At 47.9% G+C, this 20638-nt stretch overlaps 2 protein-coding genes across 7 annotated transcripts in view; one reads left to right on the top strand and one right to left on the bottom strand.

The window, feature by feature from the left end:
- The window catches only part of LOC308491562 (ras GTPase-activating protein-binding protein 1), a 296580-nt gene that overhangs the window by 56807 nt on the left and 219135 nt on the right, over positions 1-20638 (bottom strand). The window contains exons 1-2 of one of the 6 annotated variants that reach the window (XM_081035386.1): positions 5338-5405; positions 2360-2484 (exon numbers count right to left, since the gene is read on the bottom strand). The exons of 1 other annotated variant lie outside the window; for it this stretch is intronic. Coding sequence is in view for 3 of the 5 variants with exons in the window: in XM_081035381.1 (XP_080891507.1) it covers positions 2360-2484 (125 nt within the window). In the remaining 2 variants the exon portion in view is untranslated. Of the gene's footprint in view, positions 1-2359; positions 2485-5337; positions 5406-14038; positions 17053-20638 lie in introns of those variants that run through there. 4 more of the 6 variants (XM_081035381.1, XM_081035391.1, XR_013992377.1 and 1 more) reach the window with 4 other exon arrangements.
- ATOX1 (antioxidant 1 copper chaperone) lies at positions 5014-13896 on the top strand. Its single transcript, XM_081035394.1, has 4 exons — positions 5014-5146; positions 8519-8594; positions 11025-11194; positions 13760-13896. The coding sequence occupies exons 1-3, from the start codon at positions 5141-5143 to the stop codon at positions 11147-11149; spliced, it is 207 nt and encodes a 68-aa protein (XP_080891520.1). The 5' UTR covers positions 5014-5140; the 3' UTR covers positions 11150-11194; positions 13760-13896.

The raw sequence follows: 20638 nt of genomic DNA, 5'->3' as shown, positions 1-20638 counted from the left end.
TGTTGGCAAGGGTGTGGGCAAACAGTTATTCGCATATACTGCTAGTAGAAAACCTAAATGGCATAGCCATTCTGCAGGAGGAGGCAGCATCTCCCTAAACCCAACATCTGCCAAATGGTCACTCCAGTAGGTGGGGTCCACAGGAGAGGGTACACCAGGAGGAAGGTAGCAAGCACTGTCTGCAAGCCCACCCTCTATACGGCCACAGTCTGTACATTCCTACCCTCACAATAACTCCGTCGGCCAGAAAGGTCCCCTGGCTTAGTGATGAAATGGCTCACCCACGTTTACAAGGTTAGTAATGAGACTGCTGGGCCATCTGGAACTCAGAATTCCTGAACTCGGCTTTTTAAAAATATTTTTCCCTGTGATTCTTTTCTTAATACATATTTATTGTAGAAAATACGGCAAAGAAAAGCAGAAAAAAGGGAACTAAAAAAATCACCCATAATATTGGAATGAGTGCAGGTAGGACACATATATCTGGAGATACAAAAATGTAGCTGATAAAACCTAAAGAGGCAATGTGGCCACGTCAAAACCGAAAACGAACAGCAATTCCACGTGTAGGACTGTATTCTACATGACGTGTTAGGCAGAGATGTATGTGTGTGGATTGTCATTATGCCATCATTATTAGCATGAAAAGACTGGAAGCAACCTGTATGTCCAACAGTAAGGACTGCATCAAGAATGGGACAGCAAGTAACAGGAAGTCTGAGTAGCAGTAGCTGAAATAAAGAGGGGCTTACGTTTCTCACACACCAAGTCTGGAGGCAAGCTGCGGCTGGCATGGGTTCAGTGAGCACACAGTCTAACCAGCATCTCTGATTCTCCTGCCATTTCCCTCATGGTTGCAAGATGGCACACTTGTACTCTAGACCTCACATCAGTATTCTGGGCAGGAAGGGGAAAGGAGTGGCATCCGTTCCCTCTGTGAGCAAAGCAAGAGGCCTCTTAGCACGCTTCTGCTTCAGACTCATTATTATTGGCCAGAGCCATATCACCTGGGCAACTTGGCTGCAGGGGGGATGGGAAAGCAAGTATTTAGGGATCTAGCCTCCATCCTAACAAGGGTGAAAAAAAGGAGACTGGGAATGAATGTTGGAGTCGTCAACCAGTGGTCTCTACCACTGGGACTGGTTTAAATAAACTATGGAACAACTGAGAGAGATAACACTATGTAGCACTAAAAAGAATGAAGGGAATTGATATGTATAGTAAAGAATAACCTCTAAGAATTTTGTAAAGTGAGAAAAGCAGGGTGCAAAACTGTGTATAGAATGCCTTTTGTTTAAAACATTGAGATCGGGTAGGAGGGAGACTCTTGTCCCTGTATGTCCTTTTGTGCTTTTTGAAAAATTTTAAACAGTATGTACACTGGGTTTTTTGCCTGGACTCCTGCACCCATCCAAGATAACTTCTGTAGTTCATTTCATGCTTATTTTTATGTAAATAAGGAATTTATGTATATGTTTACATATAAGAATGATAATTCTGTACATTTTCCTCTCCTCTCTGGTAGGTCTTCATTTGTCATCTCTAATGAGTTCCCATAATGCTGCTTCTCAGTAACCTCCTCTCTCTGCTTAACCTCCCTCTTTCCCCAATTTTCGGAGCTATTCCCTCTTCCTCTGCCTTTCCTTTACTCCTCCCCACCCCCATTCACCGTGATCTTGCTTCCCCCAGCCCCAGTGCACAATTGTCCCCAGTGCTACCAAGATGTTGAGCTTTGCTTTCACTGGACCTAAGGAAAAGTGTGGCAGGTGGAGAGAGGACTAGGGTTAAGGGGGAGCATTCTGCCCGTAGGGGAAGACCCAGTGCCAGGGAGGCCGGGAGAGGTCCTAGTAAATAGAAGAAGACATGTAGTACTTTTTGATGCCTGCCCTGTGCCAAGCAATGTCCTAGGGAGTTTATAGGCATGATCATATTATTCCTCCCCAAAGCCACAAAGTCAGTTTCTCTGAGGAAACCATATGTCCTGGTTTGCCTGGAACAGTCATGGCGTATGCCTCCTGCCTTGGCATAACTATGAACGGCCTCCACTTTCACTCTCAAAAGATTTGGATTTAAAAAATTGTATAGTTACCTTAACTATCCATGTTTTATAAGTGAGGATACTGAGGCTTAGAGAGGTCATCTGCCTAAGATGCCAGGGCTGGCAAATGATGGGGCTAAGACTCAAACCCTGGTCTCTATGGCTCTGCTATGGACTGAAGTGTGTTTCCCCCACAATTCATATGTCGATGCCGTCACCTGCAATGTGACTGATTTTGGAGACAGGGCGTGTGAGGAGGTGAGAAAGGTTCATTGAGGTCGTAAGCGTGGGGCCCTAGTCCAATAGGGCCGGTTCCCTTACCAGAGCCTGCTCTCTCTTCCATGTGAGGACATAGCAAGAAGGTGGCCCTCTGCAAGCCAAGAAGAGAACTCTCGCCAGGAGCCGAATCAGCCAGCATCGTAACTTGGACTTCCCAGCCTCTAGAACTGTGAGAAATAAACTTGTTTTTTTTAGCCACCCAGTCTGTGATATTTTATCACAGGAGCCTGAGCAAACCAAGACAGGCTCTGATATCCATGGTCCTGTACTCACCATGCTGTAGGTCTTCTCATCCACGGACCGTGTGAGTCAGTGACTGGTCCTGGCCTAGACTTATCCCTCCCATTTTGTGTTCCCTGAATTTAGGCCAAAGGTAGATTCATTGTCCTTTTCCCTAAACTGAAGTAGGCAGCTTGTTGTTACTCAACAAGTCTGGGTCCAATCAGGAGAGAGAAACCATACCATAATTTGAACAAGGAGAGTTTAAAGATTATAATGGGCCTGTAGTAAGGAGGGATTGGCTAGTAAGAAATAAAGAATACAGGGATGTTCTAAAGAATATAGGAATAGCAGATACGAGGGGCAGCCCATAGGGCTAGGATAGTAAGATAGAGGGCCCAAGCAAGAATCCTCCCACCTCCAAGCCCACCCCACCTCCCACCCCTGACCCTAGCCTGAGGTCCAGGCTTGGCCTACTGAATGGCAGAGAAGTGGCTATGGTGCCATGCCGGTGGAACTTACTAGAAATCCACACTCTAGGCTGGAAAACCACCTTCCAGGATGCTGGCCAAAACTCTTCACAGATAGAGGCTCTCACTGGAGCCACTCTGTTATGAAAACACCTGAGGGGAGTCGGTTCTGGAGGAAGCTGCCTGCGAGGTGCTGCTGGTCCCTGCACACTACAGAGGCCTGGTGCTGGGGAAGGTCCTCAGAAGCTGGGCATCGGCCAACCACACGTCCTGCAAGGACCAGGGGAGAGACCACGCTGGGACCAGGAAGGAAAACCTTTCCCTCTCCAGTGTCTCTACAGAACCTTTACTGAGGAAGCTTCTCATCCTGCCAGCAGGCAAAGGAAAAATATAGTTAACGGGTCCAGCTCCATTTTCACATCACAGGCAAAAAGGATGAATTGGAGCTGAGAGACAAACCTGCGCGCTTTCTCAAAAAGGTTCCATGTTTTAAGACTACAGTTCTCCTCAACCAGTGGTTCCCCAAACCAGAAGCCCGGGTGGGGGCCGGCACGAAGAGTATGCCTTGGGGCAGTGTAGCTAGGGCGAAGCCCAGAAATCTGAGTGTTTCATGAGCTCTCCAGTTTTGTTGAGTAGAGATCTTCGAGACTAACTTAGATTGAGCCCCTCTGGCACGGTCCTTGGATATTCCAAGGACAGAACCCCCAGGTGCTGTGTATGTGTGTAGAGGTGTGTGTGTGTGTGTCTGAAGTTCCACGTCTTGGCATTTCTGTTTCTCTGCACATGTCCTAGATCATCTCTGCCTCCCTCTGTCTTCACCCATGGCTGGGGGCTCATGTCTTTGTTGCTTCACTTCTCCACTTCTGTGTCTGCCTCTCGGTCCGAATATCTCTGCCTGTCAAGCCGAGCCCACCCTTGTCTTCCAACTTTTATACGTGCTATTCTCTCTGCCTCCTTCCTTCCCAAATTGCTCATCTTCCTTCCCCACGTATGGCTTCAGAGGAGCCTCTGTGAAATGTGGATTATTTTGAACTAAATGCAGCTGAGCCCCATGGGGCTCAAGAGAAACTTCTGCACCCCCTCCCAACTATCTAGAAGAATTTAAATTAGGGGCCTTGTCCATAAGATTTCTCACTAGAAGTAACTTTCTATGACCTACACAGACAAGGCAGGGCAAAGTTCTAATTACTGAACTGTTCTTATCCTGAAAATGACCTTCCTCCCCTCATCCTTAGCTAAGAAAGTCATATATTCCTCATTTTCCGTTTCTGTCTCTGCCTCTCTCAGGTATGTGGGTTTCCCATACATAGGTATGTAGTTAAATTGGGTCATTTTCTCTGCTTACTTAAATCTCATGATTGAATTATCAGACCTTGAGAAAGAACCTGGAAAGGTAGAGGAAAGTTTCTTCCTCCCCCACAATCAGATGAACCTGTACTCTCCCGCCTTAACTCAGACATTACCTCCTTCGGATGTCTCCTCTCTTCAAGAATCGTCCCCCCACACACTCCCGTCTGAGCTGGAGATCCTTCCTCTGCCCCATCACGTACTCCCTCTAACACTGCAATGTCATCTGCCTGCTTCCTTGGCTCCCTACTGAGCTATTGTCTTCTCCACTACTGCACCTTGGATGCCTAGCGCAGCGCAGGCTCATGGTTGAGACTCAATAAACATCGAGTGAATACCGGAGTGTCCCTTTAGGGAGGGACAGGGTCCCTAGAGTTCACTGCGAGGCCCTCGTATCTATCTCCAGCCCCCAACAGGAACCTGACAGGCACAGGCGGTCTAAAAATGGTCACCAGGCGGTAGAGTCCGGCCCAGCCTAGATTTAACCGCGTCGCGCAGAAGTGGCGGGTGTCCAGGGCCCCCGGCCGCCAGAAGGCAGCTGAGTGGCTAACACGGTCCCGGGGGGCGGGGCCTAACTGCCGACCGGGCGGCCCCGGCCGCCAGAAGGCAGCTGAGTGGCTAACACGGTCCCGGGGGGCGGGGCCTAGCTGCCGACCGGGCGGCAGGGGGCGGGGCATGCCTGCGGGCTGCTCCTCCCCACGCGCACCCGGAAGCACAGCCTCGCCCACGCTCACACCCGGGAGAAGCGTCGCGGCCGCCGCCACCACCCGCCGTCCCCTCCCCAGTCATGCCGGTAAGTGGCCGTCCTGCCCTCGCCCCGCGCAGACCCGCGGCCCCGGGCTGGCGCCTGGACGGCACAGCGGCTTGACCAGATGTTTTCCTGGGGCTCGGACCGCGGCGGGAGCGGTGGCCCCTCTTCTCCGCTCTCCCCACCCGGCCCCTCGCTTCCGCGACGCTGCGGAAAATCCGATCCGAAGGGGTTACCTGTAGGAGTCAGGCTTCCGAATAGCGGACCTGCGAGGCCTCCAGCGATGGCAAACCCAGCCCCTCCCTGCATGGACGGGGACACGGAAACCCAGAGGGGGCGGGCAGTGGCCCGAGGTCACACAGGGAGTGGTGGCGAGCAGGACCGGGAACGCCGGGTCCCTGCGCGGTCCATCTGGACACCGCCGTCGCGGAACTGGCCTGAAGCGGGGGTGGGGGGGCCTTCCCAGACGTGCAGGTTTTCAGAGGTCTGTGGTTTCCTCCCCTGCTCCTGCCCATTCTGGCCGACTTTCAGGTCAGGCGACACTGTACGGAGACAGTGCTTTTCACCTGCCCTACCCGTCACTTTCTGAACCTGAACCCAGGGGCCCCAGCGAGGTTCGGGGACCTGCCCAAAGTCGCCAGTCGCTCCGTGGCAGAGTTTGGGAGGAATGAGTAGGACTTGGCCTGTCTTTGGAATTCACTCAGTCTTACTGAGCCTTGTAGATAAGAAATTAGGGCCTTTTGCAGGTAAAAAATTAAGAACCTCATAACTTAATCAAGGTCATGATGGAAGTTGGGTGGAGCCAGGATAAATCCCCTTATCTTCAGACTCCCAATCTCTCCTGGCCTGACGACACGGGAAGTGTGGACAAAAGTAGTCACTGGGGGAGGAGGCTTTGATCCCAGTTACATCCTGGCCTGCACCCCACAGGTTGGGTCCTGTGTTTGGCACTTGCCCCCAGGGTGCCTAGTTCCCAGCTCTGCTCCTAGTGAGTCCAGAGGTGCCTGGCAGATGCCTGGTGTCTTAGCAGCCTAGCTTTGGGCAGCTGCCAGGGGAGCCAGAGGCCCCCTGGGCTGAACCGCAAACATCTCAGGTTTCATTTCCCTTGGGTCTTGCCAGGTGCCTTGAGACAAATCCCCAGACAACACAAAGTATGGACAAAGAAAAGAACCTGGCAGTGTCGGCCCTCCCAGTTCTGGAGCAGATCTGCCTATGGCAGTGTCAGAGAACAACATTAATCACCCTGAGACTGACACAGAGGAGGCCACCAGGTTTTTGGGGGAGGTGACAGTGAAGGGAAGGCCAGCTTCAAGATCACTATTCTGTGTTTTACTCCCAGGGATTCAGACAAACATAAGACCCCCCCCTAGAGGGGATGATCAGAATGAAGGCACCGTATCAAAAGGAACAGCTGAAGAAGGGAGGGTGTTAGTCAAGGGTCTGCCATCAAAACCGGAGGGGGAAAAGTGTGTCACCTGAGAGGTTTCTTCAACACATAGCATCTCAGAAACCTTTTTGAAAAATCTGTGCTGCTTACCAACTGGGTGACCTCGGTTAAGCTGTTTTACTTCTCTTTGCCTTGACTTCTTCATCTGTAAAATGAGGATAAACACTGACCTCACAGAACCATTGTTAGTATTAACTGGAAGAATGCCCATAAAATATTCAGCACAGCCACTGACATAGCTAGTGCCCAAGAAATGATGGGTCTTTTGTAGACCTAGGACAAGTAGGGTAGAACTATAGGCAGGCAGAATTCAAAACCCATTTTCACAAGGACCACAGTGGTCAAGGGTTTAGGCTTTGGAGACTATGTTTGGTCTAGGCCCTGCTACTCACTAGCTGTGTCACCTTGAGCAAGTGACCTGACCTCTGAACCTCAGCTTCCTTCTCTGTCAAGAAGAGAGAATAATAATGCCTCATGGGATAGTGTGACTGTTAAACAAGGTGATGCCCGGAAAGTGCTTAGAACAATGCCTAGCACAGAGTAGGCACTCAAATATTAGTATTACCGTGTTTCCCCGAAAATACGACCTAGCCGGACAAGCAACTCTAATGCGTCTTTTGGAGCAAAAATCAATACAAGACCCGGTATTATATTATAGTATATTATATTATATTACATTATATAAGACCTGGTCTTATAGTAAAATGAGACTGGGTCTTATATTAATTTTTGCTCCAAAAGATGCATTAGAGCTAGCTGATGGTTCGGCTAGGTCTTACTTTCGGGGAAACACGGTAGTAAACTCTCGATCATCAAGGTGTTCAAAGACTGAATGTTCTGGATAGTTGAGAAAGAATTTCTTCTTTGGAAGGGACTGGACTATGTGACCCCACTCCATTCCCTGCCTTCCAGTTCTGAGATTCTCTTAGAGAATTGCGCTACTTACCCTTTTTCATCTACTTTAAAGGACCCATTTTATAGGTGACAGAGCAGAGGCTCTGAGGGGCTGGAACTGCACACAGTCAAGTGTTCACTGGTGGCCAGTGTTGGAATTCTCTGTGAAAAATGGATTACTCTGTCCATTAGGTAGATTTTCTACCACCCCTAATTTTTTTGCAACTCATGGGTGGAAGAGGAGAGCACTGAATTGGAATGTTTGCCACCGAGAAGCCACCTCCGGGTTTCTGACCTCTGTACTATGGAGGATGAAAGGAGACCTGCTCTATGTAGTCACCAGCAGAAAGCTTCAGATAGCTGTTGACTTTCAGTCCTTGGGCAACAGAACTTGCTTTATCGCAATACTCGCTCTATTGCGGTGGTCTGGAATTAAACGTGGCATGTCTCCGAGCTGTGCCTGTATTGACATGCAGCAATGGACTGAACAAAGCCGCTGTCTTCTGGGAGCTTCGTTTGTTAGATGACCTGAAGATTACAGGATGTCAAGACCACGTGAAGAGTCAAGGAGCCTGGGTTCCCTTACTGGCTTGCCCTCCACATAACTGGGAGCCCAGGCGAAGCCTCTCCCTTCTCAGAATGTAGGAGCTGCCTCCGAGAATGAGGCATTTGGATGAGAACAGTAGTGTCCGTACATCAGAACCACCAGGGAAGTTTTCTAGTCAGAGGCGACACCCCAGCCCAGACTTGCTCATTGGAACCTGTTGTGTTTGCAAGTGATTCTAATGCAGACGGTGCTCTTCTGATTAGACCAGAAGGTGCATTAATAAGGCCAGCTTAATGCAGAAGGTGCATTAATAAGACCACAACAGCCTGAGAGAGATAGAAACCCTTAGTTACTCTACTTCACAGTTGAAGAGTGTGGGGCTCAGAAATAGGCAACCAGTGAGTCTGAGGACAGCCAGATCTTGCCTTGTGTTTCTGCCCTGTCTTGGCCCTTGAGTGGGACTGCATATTGGTGGGGTGTGTGGGTCTCTCTGCAGTATTTGGCTCATGGTCCCCTTTGTTTGTTTCAGAAGCACGAGTTCACCGTAGACATGACCTGTGAAGGCTGCTCTAGTGCGGTCACTCGGGTCCTCAACAAGCTGGGAGGTGAGTAAGTGGCCCTCAGCTGGGGATGGAGTGGGGGAAACCCGCAACTTGTGTCATGTTCAAATGCATGCAGATATGGAGCAGGGACAGCTTCAGTTTATACTGGTAATAACAGTAAACCTAAGCCGTATTTAGTACTTAGCATGTGCGAAGTACTCTGCTTAGCGGCCCTATGGATCAGGTCATTTGATCCTCATAACCATTTAGGTAGCTTCTCTGACTATCTCCATTATAAGCAGGAGGGAACTGAAGTTCAGAGAGGTTAAGGGACTTGACTGGAATCACACAGCCAGTGAGTGGCAGTGCTGGGATTTGACCATGCAGTCCAGCTCCAGAGCCCTGGCAGTACTAGTTAGTACGTTGGTGATCTCCAGTGGGAGAACTTTTGTTATATGGCACATTTGGGGGTCATTTTCTACTAAGATTTAAAAAAATTATAACAACTTTAAAAATGAACTTCGAGTAAGTCATGTGCAGAACTCCTAAAGTGCCTCTTTCAGACATATTTAGAAAACCATTATTCTCATCCAGCCCCCTCAAATCTCAGCTAAGGAAACGGAGGCCCAGAGAGGACTGGGGTTTGGCCCTGAGGCTCCGTGAGATAACAGCTGAGCTGTGAGCAGAGTTCCGGTTCCAGTAGTGCTGGGGGCAGGCGGTCTTCTAAGATTTTCAGTTTTGAAACCCTAGATAATAACAGCCCGTGTTCAAAGGGCTTCCACGTAGATGTGATCTCATTAGCACTTAAAGCAGTCCTCTGAGCCGTACTTTCCATCTGTGGAATGGGGATGGTGACACCAAGGCCCTGGAGGGAGGAAACTTGCCCAAAGTGCCACAGTGAGTCAGTGCCTGGTGTCTAGTGCTGTTAACGAGGATCTTCATTTCAAAGGATCTGAAACTGGAAAGAACCTGGCTGCTGACTTGCCATGTGACTGTGGCCCTTCTGGGGCCTGAGTTTCCACAGCTGTCATATGGGAATGGCCGTCTGTATCAGCTTTTGCTGTGGATACTTGGAACTTCTGCTTGGAAGCTCCTCACATACAGAGCGGCAATGTCTGGGGGAAGTGAGAGGGGGGCCTGCTTTCACCCTTGACAGCCCAAGGACACCTGCCCAGGAACCTGGGCTGCAACAATCACAGTTTGAAATCCACTGTGTTAGATGGTCCCAGAGCTTCTTCCAGCTCTATGATGCCACCAAAATATCGCAAAGAGGAGGGAAACACTTCTGAGCCCGAAGCTAAGAACTCAGAGTGCAGCAAGGGACATTGCAACCCCTCCCCACCCTGGGTATCCATTAGGTACAAATTCAGATGTGATAACTAAACTCTGCCATGGGATTTTTTTTTTTAAGGCCCCTTGACTGATGTTTGGTGATCGGCCTTTGAACTTGGGCAGGTTTCTCCCCATCGATGGCCTCCTGAGATGGGTCAGAAGGGTTTTCGAATTGATTGGGGCCCTAGATGAGCAGTGCTGGGCCTGAGAAATCACAGACTAATGGCATACTTGAACTGGAAAGACCATAGGTGCTGGCCAGCCCCAATCCTTCCTATGCAGACGTGGACTCAGGCCTTAGAGGGCAGGACCCAGCAGGTCAGTGGTGAAGCACACCCAGGACCTGCCAAGGGCCTTCCCGCTGCAGCCTGTTGTCTCACCAAGACCCACTCTGCATGTGCCGCTTGGGGGTCTTAAGTTGACACGGCCCTTTAGGAGGGCAATTTTGCAATGTCTATTAACACTGAAAATGTGCCAGTCTGTTGCCCCACAATTTCCATTCTATGAATTCATGGTATAGAAATATTTTCCCAGGTTTTATATGTTCAAGCATGTTTACTAGAGCATTGCTGTGATAATAGTGAGAAACGGGAAGCAACCTCCATGTCCTTCAGCAGGGGATTGACTATATGTAAGGTGCATCCACACTGTGGAATACGGTGGAGCTATGGGAAAAGAACGAACGACGAAAGTCTGTATGTGCTAACTGCGACAGCCAGATAGCTTGGCATTGGAAGGTGAAATATAGCAAGACCTGTTTATATGGTACGACGCCACGGGGGGGGAATTATTTTTCATTTGTCTACCGGAGAACGACTGGACAGGTGCCATACTGTTCACAGTGATTTCTAGAGGTTGGAGACAGCAGGGGCCTTATACTTCCAAAGTTGATTCAGAAATGTTTGCCTTTAAAAAAAAAAATGACATGTTTGTATTACTTAAAAAGGAAACAAATGAAACCCTAGAGTGGAGTAGGGATCAGCAAACTACAGCCTTACGGAGAATGTTTCCTGATCCCTGGTCCAGAGGAAAGGAGAAGAGCGGCTGCGAAAAAGAAATTCAAAGCCTGAACTCTTTGTCCTGCTGACTGAGAGTCTCTGCTTTCACTCCCCAACACACACACACACACACACACACACACCCCACTTCTTTTTCCTGCAGGAGTTCAGTTTGAGATCGACCTGCCCAGCAAGAAGGTTTCCATCGAATCTGAGCACAGCGTGGATACTCTGCTGGAGACCCTGAGGAAAACAGGGAAGACTGTTACCCATCTCGGCCCCAGCTAGTGAGGGCCTGGGCCCCCAGACTGCAGGATGGACCAAAGTGGGCAGGTGGGTGAGGCCCCCGCACTTCAATATAATAGTTCATTACCTAATGCCAATCACACGTCCAGGGAATCCGTACAGCCCCCTGGGAGTAGAGGTTGCCCTGTGTAATGTCTTCCAGGGTCCCCTTTATGACGTGGGGGGTGCATTTCATGCCAGGTTTAAGTTTCAAGCATACTGTCCTGAGCCGTGTGTCTTTTGCTGTGATAAGTTGACCGTCCCAGCAGAGATAACACCTGTGCCCTGGGCGTCATGCTCCCGTGCACTGATGAGGTCAGTGAAGTCAGAATGGTGCAAAAATGATTGCGTGTCTCAGCTGGATATTCCCTTTATTTTACGTGTGCCGGCACGCTTCACTATGGAACTGGGACCGACCTTACTCATCCAGCCCACATTCCTTCCTTCTGTGCGCAGCACTCTCCGAATCCTTCACAGCGCCGCCCTCCTAGCCGTCACTACCCACGTAGTGCATTTGGTGCGTGAGTTGAATGACTGCCACATTCCTGGTGTGGTTCAGTGCTCTCACGATAATTGTGGAAACTGAGCCCTAGCGAGGGTAAATGGTGTGGCTGAAGCCGCACACAGGTGAGTGGCAGAGGCAGGACGAGAGTCGGGCATCCGGAATCAGTTCTCTAATGGCTGGTGACATTGTCCTCTGAATGGACCCACGGAGAGCTTCCCCCAGGCAGAGACCAGTTCTAATGACTGGTGGGCCCTGTCAGTCCCCTGAGAGTTTAGCCTCCTTCCGAAAGCTGTCCATTGGAATCTGAGCTGGGGCGAGTCCTGTGAATATAGTGAACTCACATGCAAACCATGAGATGTCAGATGCATCTGTTTTCCTCATCCCCTTTCCCTCCATGGACACAACCCATGTTCAGGAAGGAGCACAGGATGGATAATTAGAATCCTAGGATTCTGATTCCAGCCCTGCCCTCATTTCACACTGTAACTTTAAACACTTCTGTTCACGTGTCTGAGACTCAGTCTTCCCATCCGTAAAATAGGGCTACAGCCTCTTCCCTGCTTTCCTGCCTGATGGGGATTACTGTGAAATCCCTCTGAATATGGTCTATCGTGCTGAAGATCAGTGTTCATTATCATTCCTATGTTCCTAGGGTTTTGTGGGGAGGCTGAGTGGAGGAAGGGGGGTTCTGGGGCCCTCCATTGATTCCCACGCAGCCCGGTTTCATATTGGGCCTCAATGTAAGATTGTGTTTGATGAAAGTATTCTGACAAATTACATTGTTTTGTGAAACTAATTTAAAAAAAGGGGGGACGGATGGAGGGAGGGAAGAGAAAAACCTTCCTGAGCTGGCTATACACATGGGAGAGCCCCAGTGCAGACACTTTGAATTAGAATCTCCTGGCCTAGGCATGTGAATATTGTTCCACTAAAAAAGTAATACCTGTCAGTTGTAAAACCACGTGTAGCATAAGGATTTTCTCATAGCGTTGTTTTTTTAAAATTGAAGTGAAATTCACATAACGTGCAATTAACCATTTTCAGGTGTACCAGTCATTGGCACTTAGTGATTCACAGTGTTACACAATCCCCACCTCTTTCTAGTTTCAAAACTTTCATCACCCCAAAAAGACTCCTTGTACCCATTAAGCAATCTCTCCCCACTGCCCCTTCTCTCCTTTCCCTGGCAACCACTAATCTGCTCTCTGCTGCTCTGGATTTACATATTCTGGGCATTTCATAGAAAAGGAATCATAGGCTATGTGACCTTTGTGTCTGGCTTCTTTCACCGAGTATCATACTTTCAAGATTCATCTAAGCGGTAGCATGGATCAGTACTTCATTCCTTTCTATGGCCTGATAAGTCTCCTAGAAGTTGTATTTATTTATTTGTTTGTTTCAGTTTTTCCGTATAGGAAGTGCCACACATCTATAAGTAGTCAAAACGAATCCCTGTGTACCCCATCACCCAGATCCAACAATAATCCAATCACTGCCATCATTGTTTCATCCATGGCCCACTCCCATATTGTTCCAAAGAAAATTATAGACATCATGTAATTTTATCTGTACATAGTCAGTCACCATGTGTAGTATGAGAAGGCTCCCTGAGATTCGGGTGCATGGCGCTGGGTGAAAATCACTCATCAAGTGAGCTTCACCCCACAGTCTGTATTACGAGCCCTCCCGCCCCAATGACTGATTTGAATCCAGGTTTGGGAACCAGAGATAGAATATTTATTGGGTATGAAGTCACCTTGATCATCAGGCTCTTTACAGATGCGTTTGGTCGTGATTTTGTTCATTGTTTTCCCAGTGTAAGTTGAAACAGGACAGGGAGTGCTATCCCAGCAACCCTGGGAGTCCCCAAAGAGGGTGTTGGCAGTGACCTGCTTAGCAGGGTTAATGGGTTCCAGTCAAGCTCAGTATAACAGATTTGGGGGAGCAATGTACAGGGCTGGCCACTGGCCTTCCAGTCCTGCTCCAGCTCCTGGGCTCCCCACCTCTCCGCCACAGCTGCCTCTTCGAGAACCCTGACTGCTCCTGCAATGCTTCCATGTGCACTGCAGATGGCACCTTTGTTCCACCTAACTTTTCATCTCTTCTAGGACCCCCATCCTTGCCTGCCTTCCAGACAGATCTGGAACTTGACAATCCTGCTCAACAATGGGAGTTCTGCGGAGACCCTCACTTGCCCTGCTGCTCCCTAGCTTCCCTGCAATAAAGTCGAGCTGCTTTTGTTGGAGCTGCTGTCTCTTCTGTGGTCTCGATGTCACTTGCTTACATGCTATGTTGTGATGCTCACACGTTGCTGTGAAGGAGATAACTGCATGTTTACTTGGGTTGGAGTTCTGAGAGCTCCCAGCCGGGAGTAAGAGGCCCAGTGGATTCTGATTCTTTGCTGTGTGGTCTTTTGCAAGTCACTTCCCCTCTCTGGACCTTCCATTTCCTCATCTATAAAGTGAAGCTGTTAGGTCAGATTGGCGATTTATTTTTTCCACTACTCTTTTTAGACTCCATATTTTGAAAAACTTTTGTCTATCAAATGACTTGCATGTAAAGGGTGTCAGATCTTAAGGCAGTTAGAAGAATGGGAAGGGGCAGTGAAGACAGACTGCCTAGGATAGAGTCCAAGCTCAAGTAACGTCTTCATGTCCACAGGCCTAAAACGTGGTATTAATAGCATCTACTGCAAATGGTAGTTATGTGGAGTAAGTGAGGGGACACATGTAAATTACTCAGAGTAGTGCTTGCCAGTTATAAATCACTCAGAAAAACATTGTCTGTTTGAATATTTGTTTTGTGTTTCATTAATCAAAGATCTGTAGAAGCGGAGATTAGAATTTCAGTCAGCCTAAAAATTAGAATTCCAATCAACCTGAAAATGCGTCCCTCAAAGCACAGAGTTGATTCAACTATATCAAAACAAAGGGAATGTTTTAGTTTTTGCAGCTTTGTTTTTTTAGAGTATTTCTTTAAGCCAGCAGCTCTCAAACTTTTTCTATTTTAGGATGCATTCATACCCTCAAAAATCACTGAGTATCTCAACAAGAGCTTTTGGTTATGTGGGTCATGCAATACTAGAAATTAAAAGGAATTTTTGAAACACAAGAATACACACACATGCACCCCATTAGCCATCAAGACTAGATGAGGTCAGTGCATAGCGTTTAGATTCTGGAAACATCATTGTGCCGGTTGTAAGAGAGGAAAAGGCGTCTTACGACAATGGTTTTTACCTCATGTCCCTTCTGAAAGGTCTTGAGGACCACACATTGAGAACCACTGCTTTAACCACTTACAGGGCAGTGACTGTGGACCCTGGCTCAGCACTTGGCCTTCTGTGACCTTGAACCAGTCAGCCCATTTCCTTATCCACACGTAATACCTCCATTTCAGGGAACTTGGTAACCAGAAATAAGACTTTGTTTCGACTCTAAACTGCGTTCTAGCATAATTTTGGGTTCATTATGAAATTATTAAACAAGTCTTAGCCATTTCTGTCTTGGTTGATCCCTCGGGGGCACAGGGATTCCCTCCCCCCCCCCCCAAATTTTCATGGTATCTGGGTTTCTTGGCCACAAGATGGCACTGTCCTTGGGGTTTGACCATCCGCAGAGAAGTCCATTTCTGGGAGTATACACTTGAGTTTCTCCATTTTCACTGCTTCCTCAGGAGACCGGGTTCAGGCTGGCTGGCCCGAGGGTTGAGACCCTGGCGCCTCTCGGGGCGAATGCCCTTGGGAGGACTTCCTGTCCTTTGGCTCTTCTCTGCCCCATCCTCCCCCGCTGGAATCCAAGTCTCCAGCTGAAGCCCTTGGTTCTGTTCAAGGCCCCAGAGGAGCTGGGGAACTCCCACGCCTGCCAGCAGCCCAGCTGGCTGTCCGTGGAGGAAATGAGATCACAACAGAGTGCTGGCTTATGCTTCCCTAGCCCCTGACCCAGCCCTCCTTTCCAGCCTTTCCCCGCCCCGGCTCCTCTTGTGTCTCCCAGATGTCTTGCTTTTGTTCATGCTGCCCCCACCCCCACACCCACGTCTATGGAATGATCCTCTCCGCCTGCCTCCCTACCTCGGCCTTGTCTCCATGTAGATTCCTTTCCCTCCCTTACATACCACAGCCTTCATGAAACCTCTCCACAACTGGAAGTAATTTATTTCTCCTCTTGGCCCTCACAGCATTTATCCCACCAGCTTCAGTCTTGTGGTAAAGCTTTTTGTCCACGTGTCCTGTCCTCAAGGATCAGGCCTTCTGTGCACAGAACAGGCACTGAGGGACTATTTGATGGATGTGTAACAGCCGCCGTTTGGGGGGCATTTGTCCGTCATGCCCTTACATTAATCTCATTCCATCCTATCTGGTTCCCATGAGACAGGGGACCAGCCCAGCGGTATTAAGCCACACCCTGGAGTTCTTCAGATCTGGATTCAAATTCTGCCTCCACCACTTCATAACTACACGGCCTTGGGAAAGTTACTGATTCTTCTGTGCAACTCAGTTTCCTCATCCGTAAAATGGGGATCAGAATAGTACCTATCCCATGTCACTATTGGGACTTAAGGAAGAAGCAGCGCGTGCCTCATGCTTGATGATGGCATTCCACAGAACAGCTTTTTGTTTGAACGAAAAGTTTCATGATTATACAATTTGCAATTTGAACACTGAGATTTGAAAAATTGAGGTCTAGATCCTTTCAACTGTGGCAGACGATGAAAAGTAAAAGTGGAACCTCAAGCTCCGCGTTGTATGGGAGGTAAGCTGTTGGTGAGGACGCAGCCCATTTCCACGGCATTCTCCTTTAATTAGTGCCAGTCTCTTAAAAAACCCAAGTCTGTCATTTCTGGGGAGTGTCCGTCAGAGCTGCTTTTAGATTCCATGTCTTTAGGGACTGTGGCCACATAGTTTAAGTGGACAAGTTTCCTAAGCTGCTCCCCAAGAGGGGGAAGGTCTGCCGCCTGGAGCCTTGAAATAAAACATCAAAGCCGCTGCAAATAGGGATGCTATCGCCCACTGGCCTCCTTATCACGGATTCCTAGCATCCTAATCCTTTTAGAAGTCTATGTAGATTTCCAGGCAGCTCGGAGCAGGCTGTATCTTGGATAAGAATGCAGGCTCTGCAGACAGATGGCCTCAGTCCCAGCCTGGCTGTTTATCAGCTACATGAGCTTGGGCAAGTTGCTCAACTGTCCAGGATCTTGCTTATCTCGTCTGTAAAATAGGAATAACAACTATACCTTCTCGGAGTGAGGTGAGATGGTGCGTGTGCACGGAAAGGGTTCAGCTTCGCTGCTGCCATGATGAGTGCAGGATCTTAGGAAAGGAGAAGACATAGGTGGTCATCCAGCCCAGTGCGCGTCCCTTCCCTCAGATGGCTGGCCCCGAGCGTTGGCCTACACACCATCCCTGAGGCGGAGCAGCAAGAGCATCTCCGTGAGGGAAAGTTCTGGTGTGGAACCCTGGCACTTGTCATGACTGGGGTGAGACTGTCCTGACACGCAGGCCATCCATCAAGCCTTTCCTCCGGTGGGTGCTCAGAGGCAGGACACGCTTTCCCGTTCCCATCCCTACCACCCCTCCCTGGTCTACCCCACAGGGAATAGTCCCAACTCCTCAGGGACAGAGCTGAGTTACCGGACCACCTGCTCACCAGCCTCTGTCGAGAACATTTTGATAGTAGGAGCTGAGAAAACATAGCCAAGGGCAGGCAGTGCTGGTCCCCAATGATCCAGCTCCCCCGGCTTCCCTACTCAGCATGGAAAGAGCTGGAGTGAGTAGAGAGCACGAGGTCATCTGACAGAGGGAACCTGGCTGGGCAGGTGACTCAGTCTCCTCTCACTTCACAGGTGATGTGCAGAAAGCTCCTAGCATATAGTTGGTGCTCCATCAGTGCTGGTATTCTGTTTTACATTTTTGATCAGGTGCCCCTGAATCCCAGGACTTTGGAAAAGGACTGTCAGTCCGGCCACATCCACCATCAGACCTGGCTTCTACTCTGCTCAGTCCCTGCCCTTCCCCGGGTCCAATCTGGAAACAGCCCTCACAGAGGCAGCCGCTTGTGGGTATCTAACCGCATTTTTGGTCTAAACAGTAGCTGTGGTTCCCTCTATGTTCCTAGTAATTAGAGGCCAGAAAAGCTAGAGGGAGAGGTCAAAGGCTAAAGGCTCGAAAAGCAACCTGGAGTCTTGAGATGTCCCACCGAGGGCTGGGCGACCTTGACTCAGACCCTCCCGCCATCACTGCAGGCCTCTGCCTCTTGTTCAGACCAAATACCTTCAGAGACGTACAGGCCTCGAGGAATACTAGAATGTTAGAAATGGGCACGTCTCTAGAAATAAAAAGTCCTACTGCCTCATTTACTGGTATTATGTTATTAATGGAAATGTCTAACTTATGATGATACAGAAGAATTACAAAACATTAATCTTATTTATATATCAGCCCCCTGTTTCCTCCAATCTCCACATGACAAAGAAAACCCTCTTGGTTTTTGGTGTATATCTTCCAGATCCTTTTTAGGCTTATGTAAATATATCTAAGTACACATAAAAGGCTATGCACTGTAGCATTTCAAAGCTCAGGCTCTAGAGTTAGACTGTGTGGGTTCAAATCCCAGCTTCATATCTTACTGGCAAGTTATTCAACCCATTTAGGCCACTGTGTCCCCATCAGTAAATGGGAGATGATTGTATTTATATCATAGGGTGGTTCTGAGAATTAAACGAGATAATCCACATAAATCATTTGGTACAATGGCTGGCAAGTAGAAGACTCAAGAAGCGATAACTATTTTATTAGTACTGATGTTTTGTAACTTGCTTCTTTCACTAAATAGTTCACGGACTCATTTTCATCTCAACTGTGTGTGTTTATCTGTGGCTGCTGCTGCACTACAATGGCTGGCCCACAAAGCCTAACGGAAGAATTTTGTCAATTCATGGTCCAGATCAGTGATTTCAGGCCGTGTTCTATGGAAACCTAAGGTTCCATCCAGGGATCTCAAGGAAAAGAGAGGAGGAGATGGTGGGACTCTATGCCTCCAGCACTTCTCTACCAAGATTGATCCTCTTATTTGTTAAAATTAACCACTTGTTCTGCCAAACACTTAAGGAAGAAATTATCCCAATTCTCTACAATCTCTCTCAGAATAGAAGCAGAGGGAATACTTCCTAACTCATACTGTGAGGCCAGCATTACCTTTATTCCAAAACCAGACAGACAGTGCAAGAAAACTGTGAACGAATATCTCTTATGAACATAGATGCAAGAATCCTCAACAAAATATTAACAAATCAAATCCAACAATGTATAAAAAGAATTATATACCACGACCAAGTGCGATTTATTCTAGGTATGCAAGCCTGGTTTAACATTTGAAAATTAATGAATGTAATCCATCCCATCATTAGGCTAAAAAAAAAAAATCACATGATCATATCAATAGATGCAGAAAAAGCATTTGCCAAAGTCCAATACCCATTCATGATAAAAATCCTCAGTAACCTAGGGATGGAGCGAACATCCTCACTTGATAAAGAATATCTACAAAAATACCTACAACTAACATCATACTTAATGGTGAGAAACTTGAAGCTAAGATCAAGTACAAGACAAGGATATCCCCTCTTACCACTGCTTTTCAACATCGTACCAGAAATCCTTGCTCATGAAACAAGGAAAGAAAAGGAAAGAAAAGGAAGGAAGAAATAAAACTGTTTGCAGATAAAATGATTGTCTATATGGAAAATCCAAAAGAATTGGGATTCAGAGAGCTTCCAGGTTGGGGAACATATTCACATACTGGGAAGGTGGTGTACCCGCAACTCCACAGGGACAGAAACTATGCACTTGTGACTCTCCCGGACCTCACTCTACATCTCTTCATCTGGCTGTTCAAGTGTATCCTTTATCATTTCCTTTAACACCCGGTAATTAAGCATTTTCTGGAGTTTCTGTGAGCTGTTCCAGCAAATAATTAAACGCAAGGAGGAGAAGATCATGGGAACCTCTGATTTGCAGCCAAGTCAGACAGCAGTTGTCGGTAACCTGTGGACCTACTACTTGCGATTGGCATGTGAGTAGGAGGAGTCTCGTGGGACTAAGCCCTTAACCTGTGGGGTCTGACACTATGTCCAGGCAGTGTCAGAATTGAGTTAAATTGTAGGACACCCAGTTGATGTTGCAAATTGCTTGGCATACAGGAAAAAAAAATCCCCACACATCTGGTGACCAGAAGTGTTAGAAATGTCCTGTGTGAATGTAAAGGAGAAAGACACAGGAAGAGGACTGGAGGTCTTTCCAACACAACTATATATATGGCTAAATGTTAAGATTTGTCAAAGCCAGTAGGTAGATACAATGATATTAACTTAATTATCCTCTATACCTTCTTTGATTACTTGAAATAGTTCATAAATTTAAAAAGACTTGATATATAAACATGGAAAAGATTGCCAATAGTTCAAAAGGATATACAATGAAAAATAAATATCCCATTTATTATCTCCTCAGAAATCACTGATTATTACCAATTTTATATGTACCTTTCAGGAATAGTCTGCAAATGAGAGCTTGAATACCCCAAGAGCTGCTGCATGCAGAAGAATCATTAACCGTCCTGACACCCATGGATGTCCGATTCCCCTCACCCACTGGGCAGCAGGCCTGCACTCTGAGGCCTTCCTTTGGAGCGTCTACAACATTACCCTGTATTTCAGACGTTCACTAGAAACCACTCTTTGTTTCCTCTGATACTGGACCTGCACCGATCTTGTGTGTCTCTTCTAGTCGGCACTTATGTGGGCTTCTCTTATTGAATCAGGGTCACTTTCTCTGGTGAATGCCTGCTTATCTCTCTGACGTGTTCTCCCCAGGATCCCCAGAATGAAATTTTCATATGCCAAACCACCTATATTTTAAGTCAGACCATCGCAAACATCTCCTCAAAATTTGGTAAAACTCAGTCCAGCCCTTATCTTACGATGGGGTACAC

Source organism: Rhinolophus hipposideros (assembly GCF_964194185.1).
Source record: "Rhinolophus hipposideros genome assembly, chromosome: 23".
Classification (NCBI taxonomy): domain Eukaryota; kingdom Metazoa; phylum Chordata; class Mammalia; order Chiroptera; family Rhinolophidae; genus Rhinolophus; species Rhinolophus hipposideros.
This window is presented reverse-complemented; position numbering and strand designations above follow the sequence as displayed.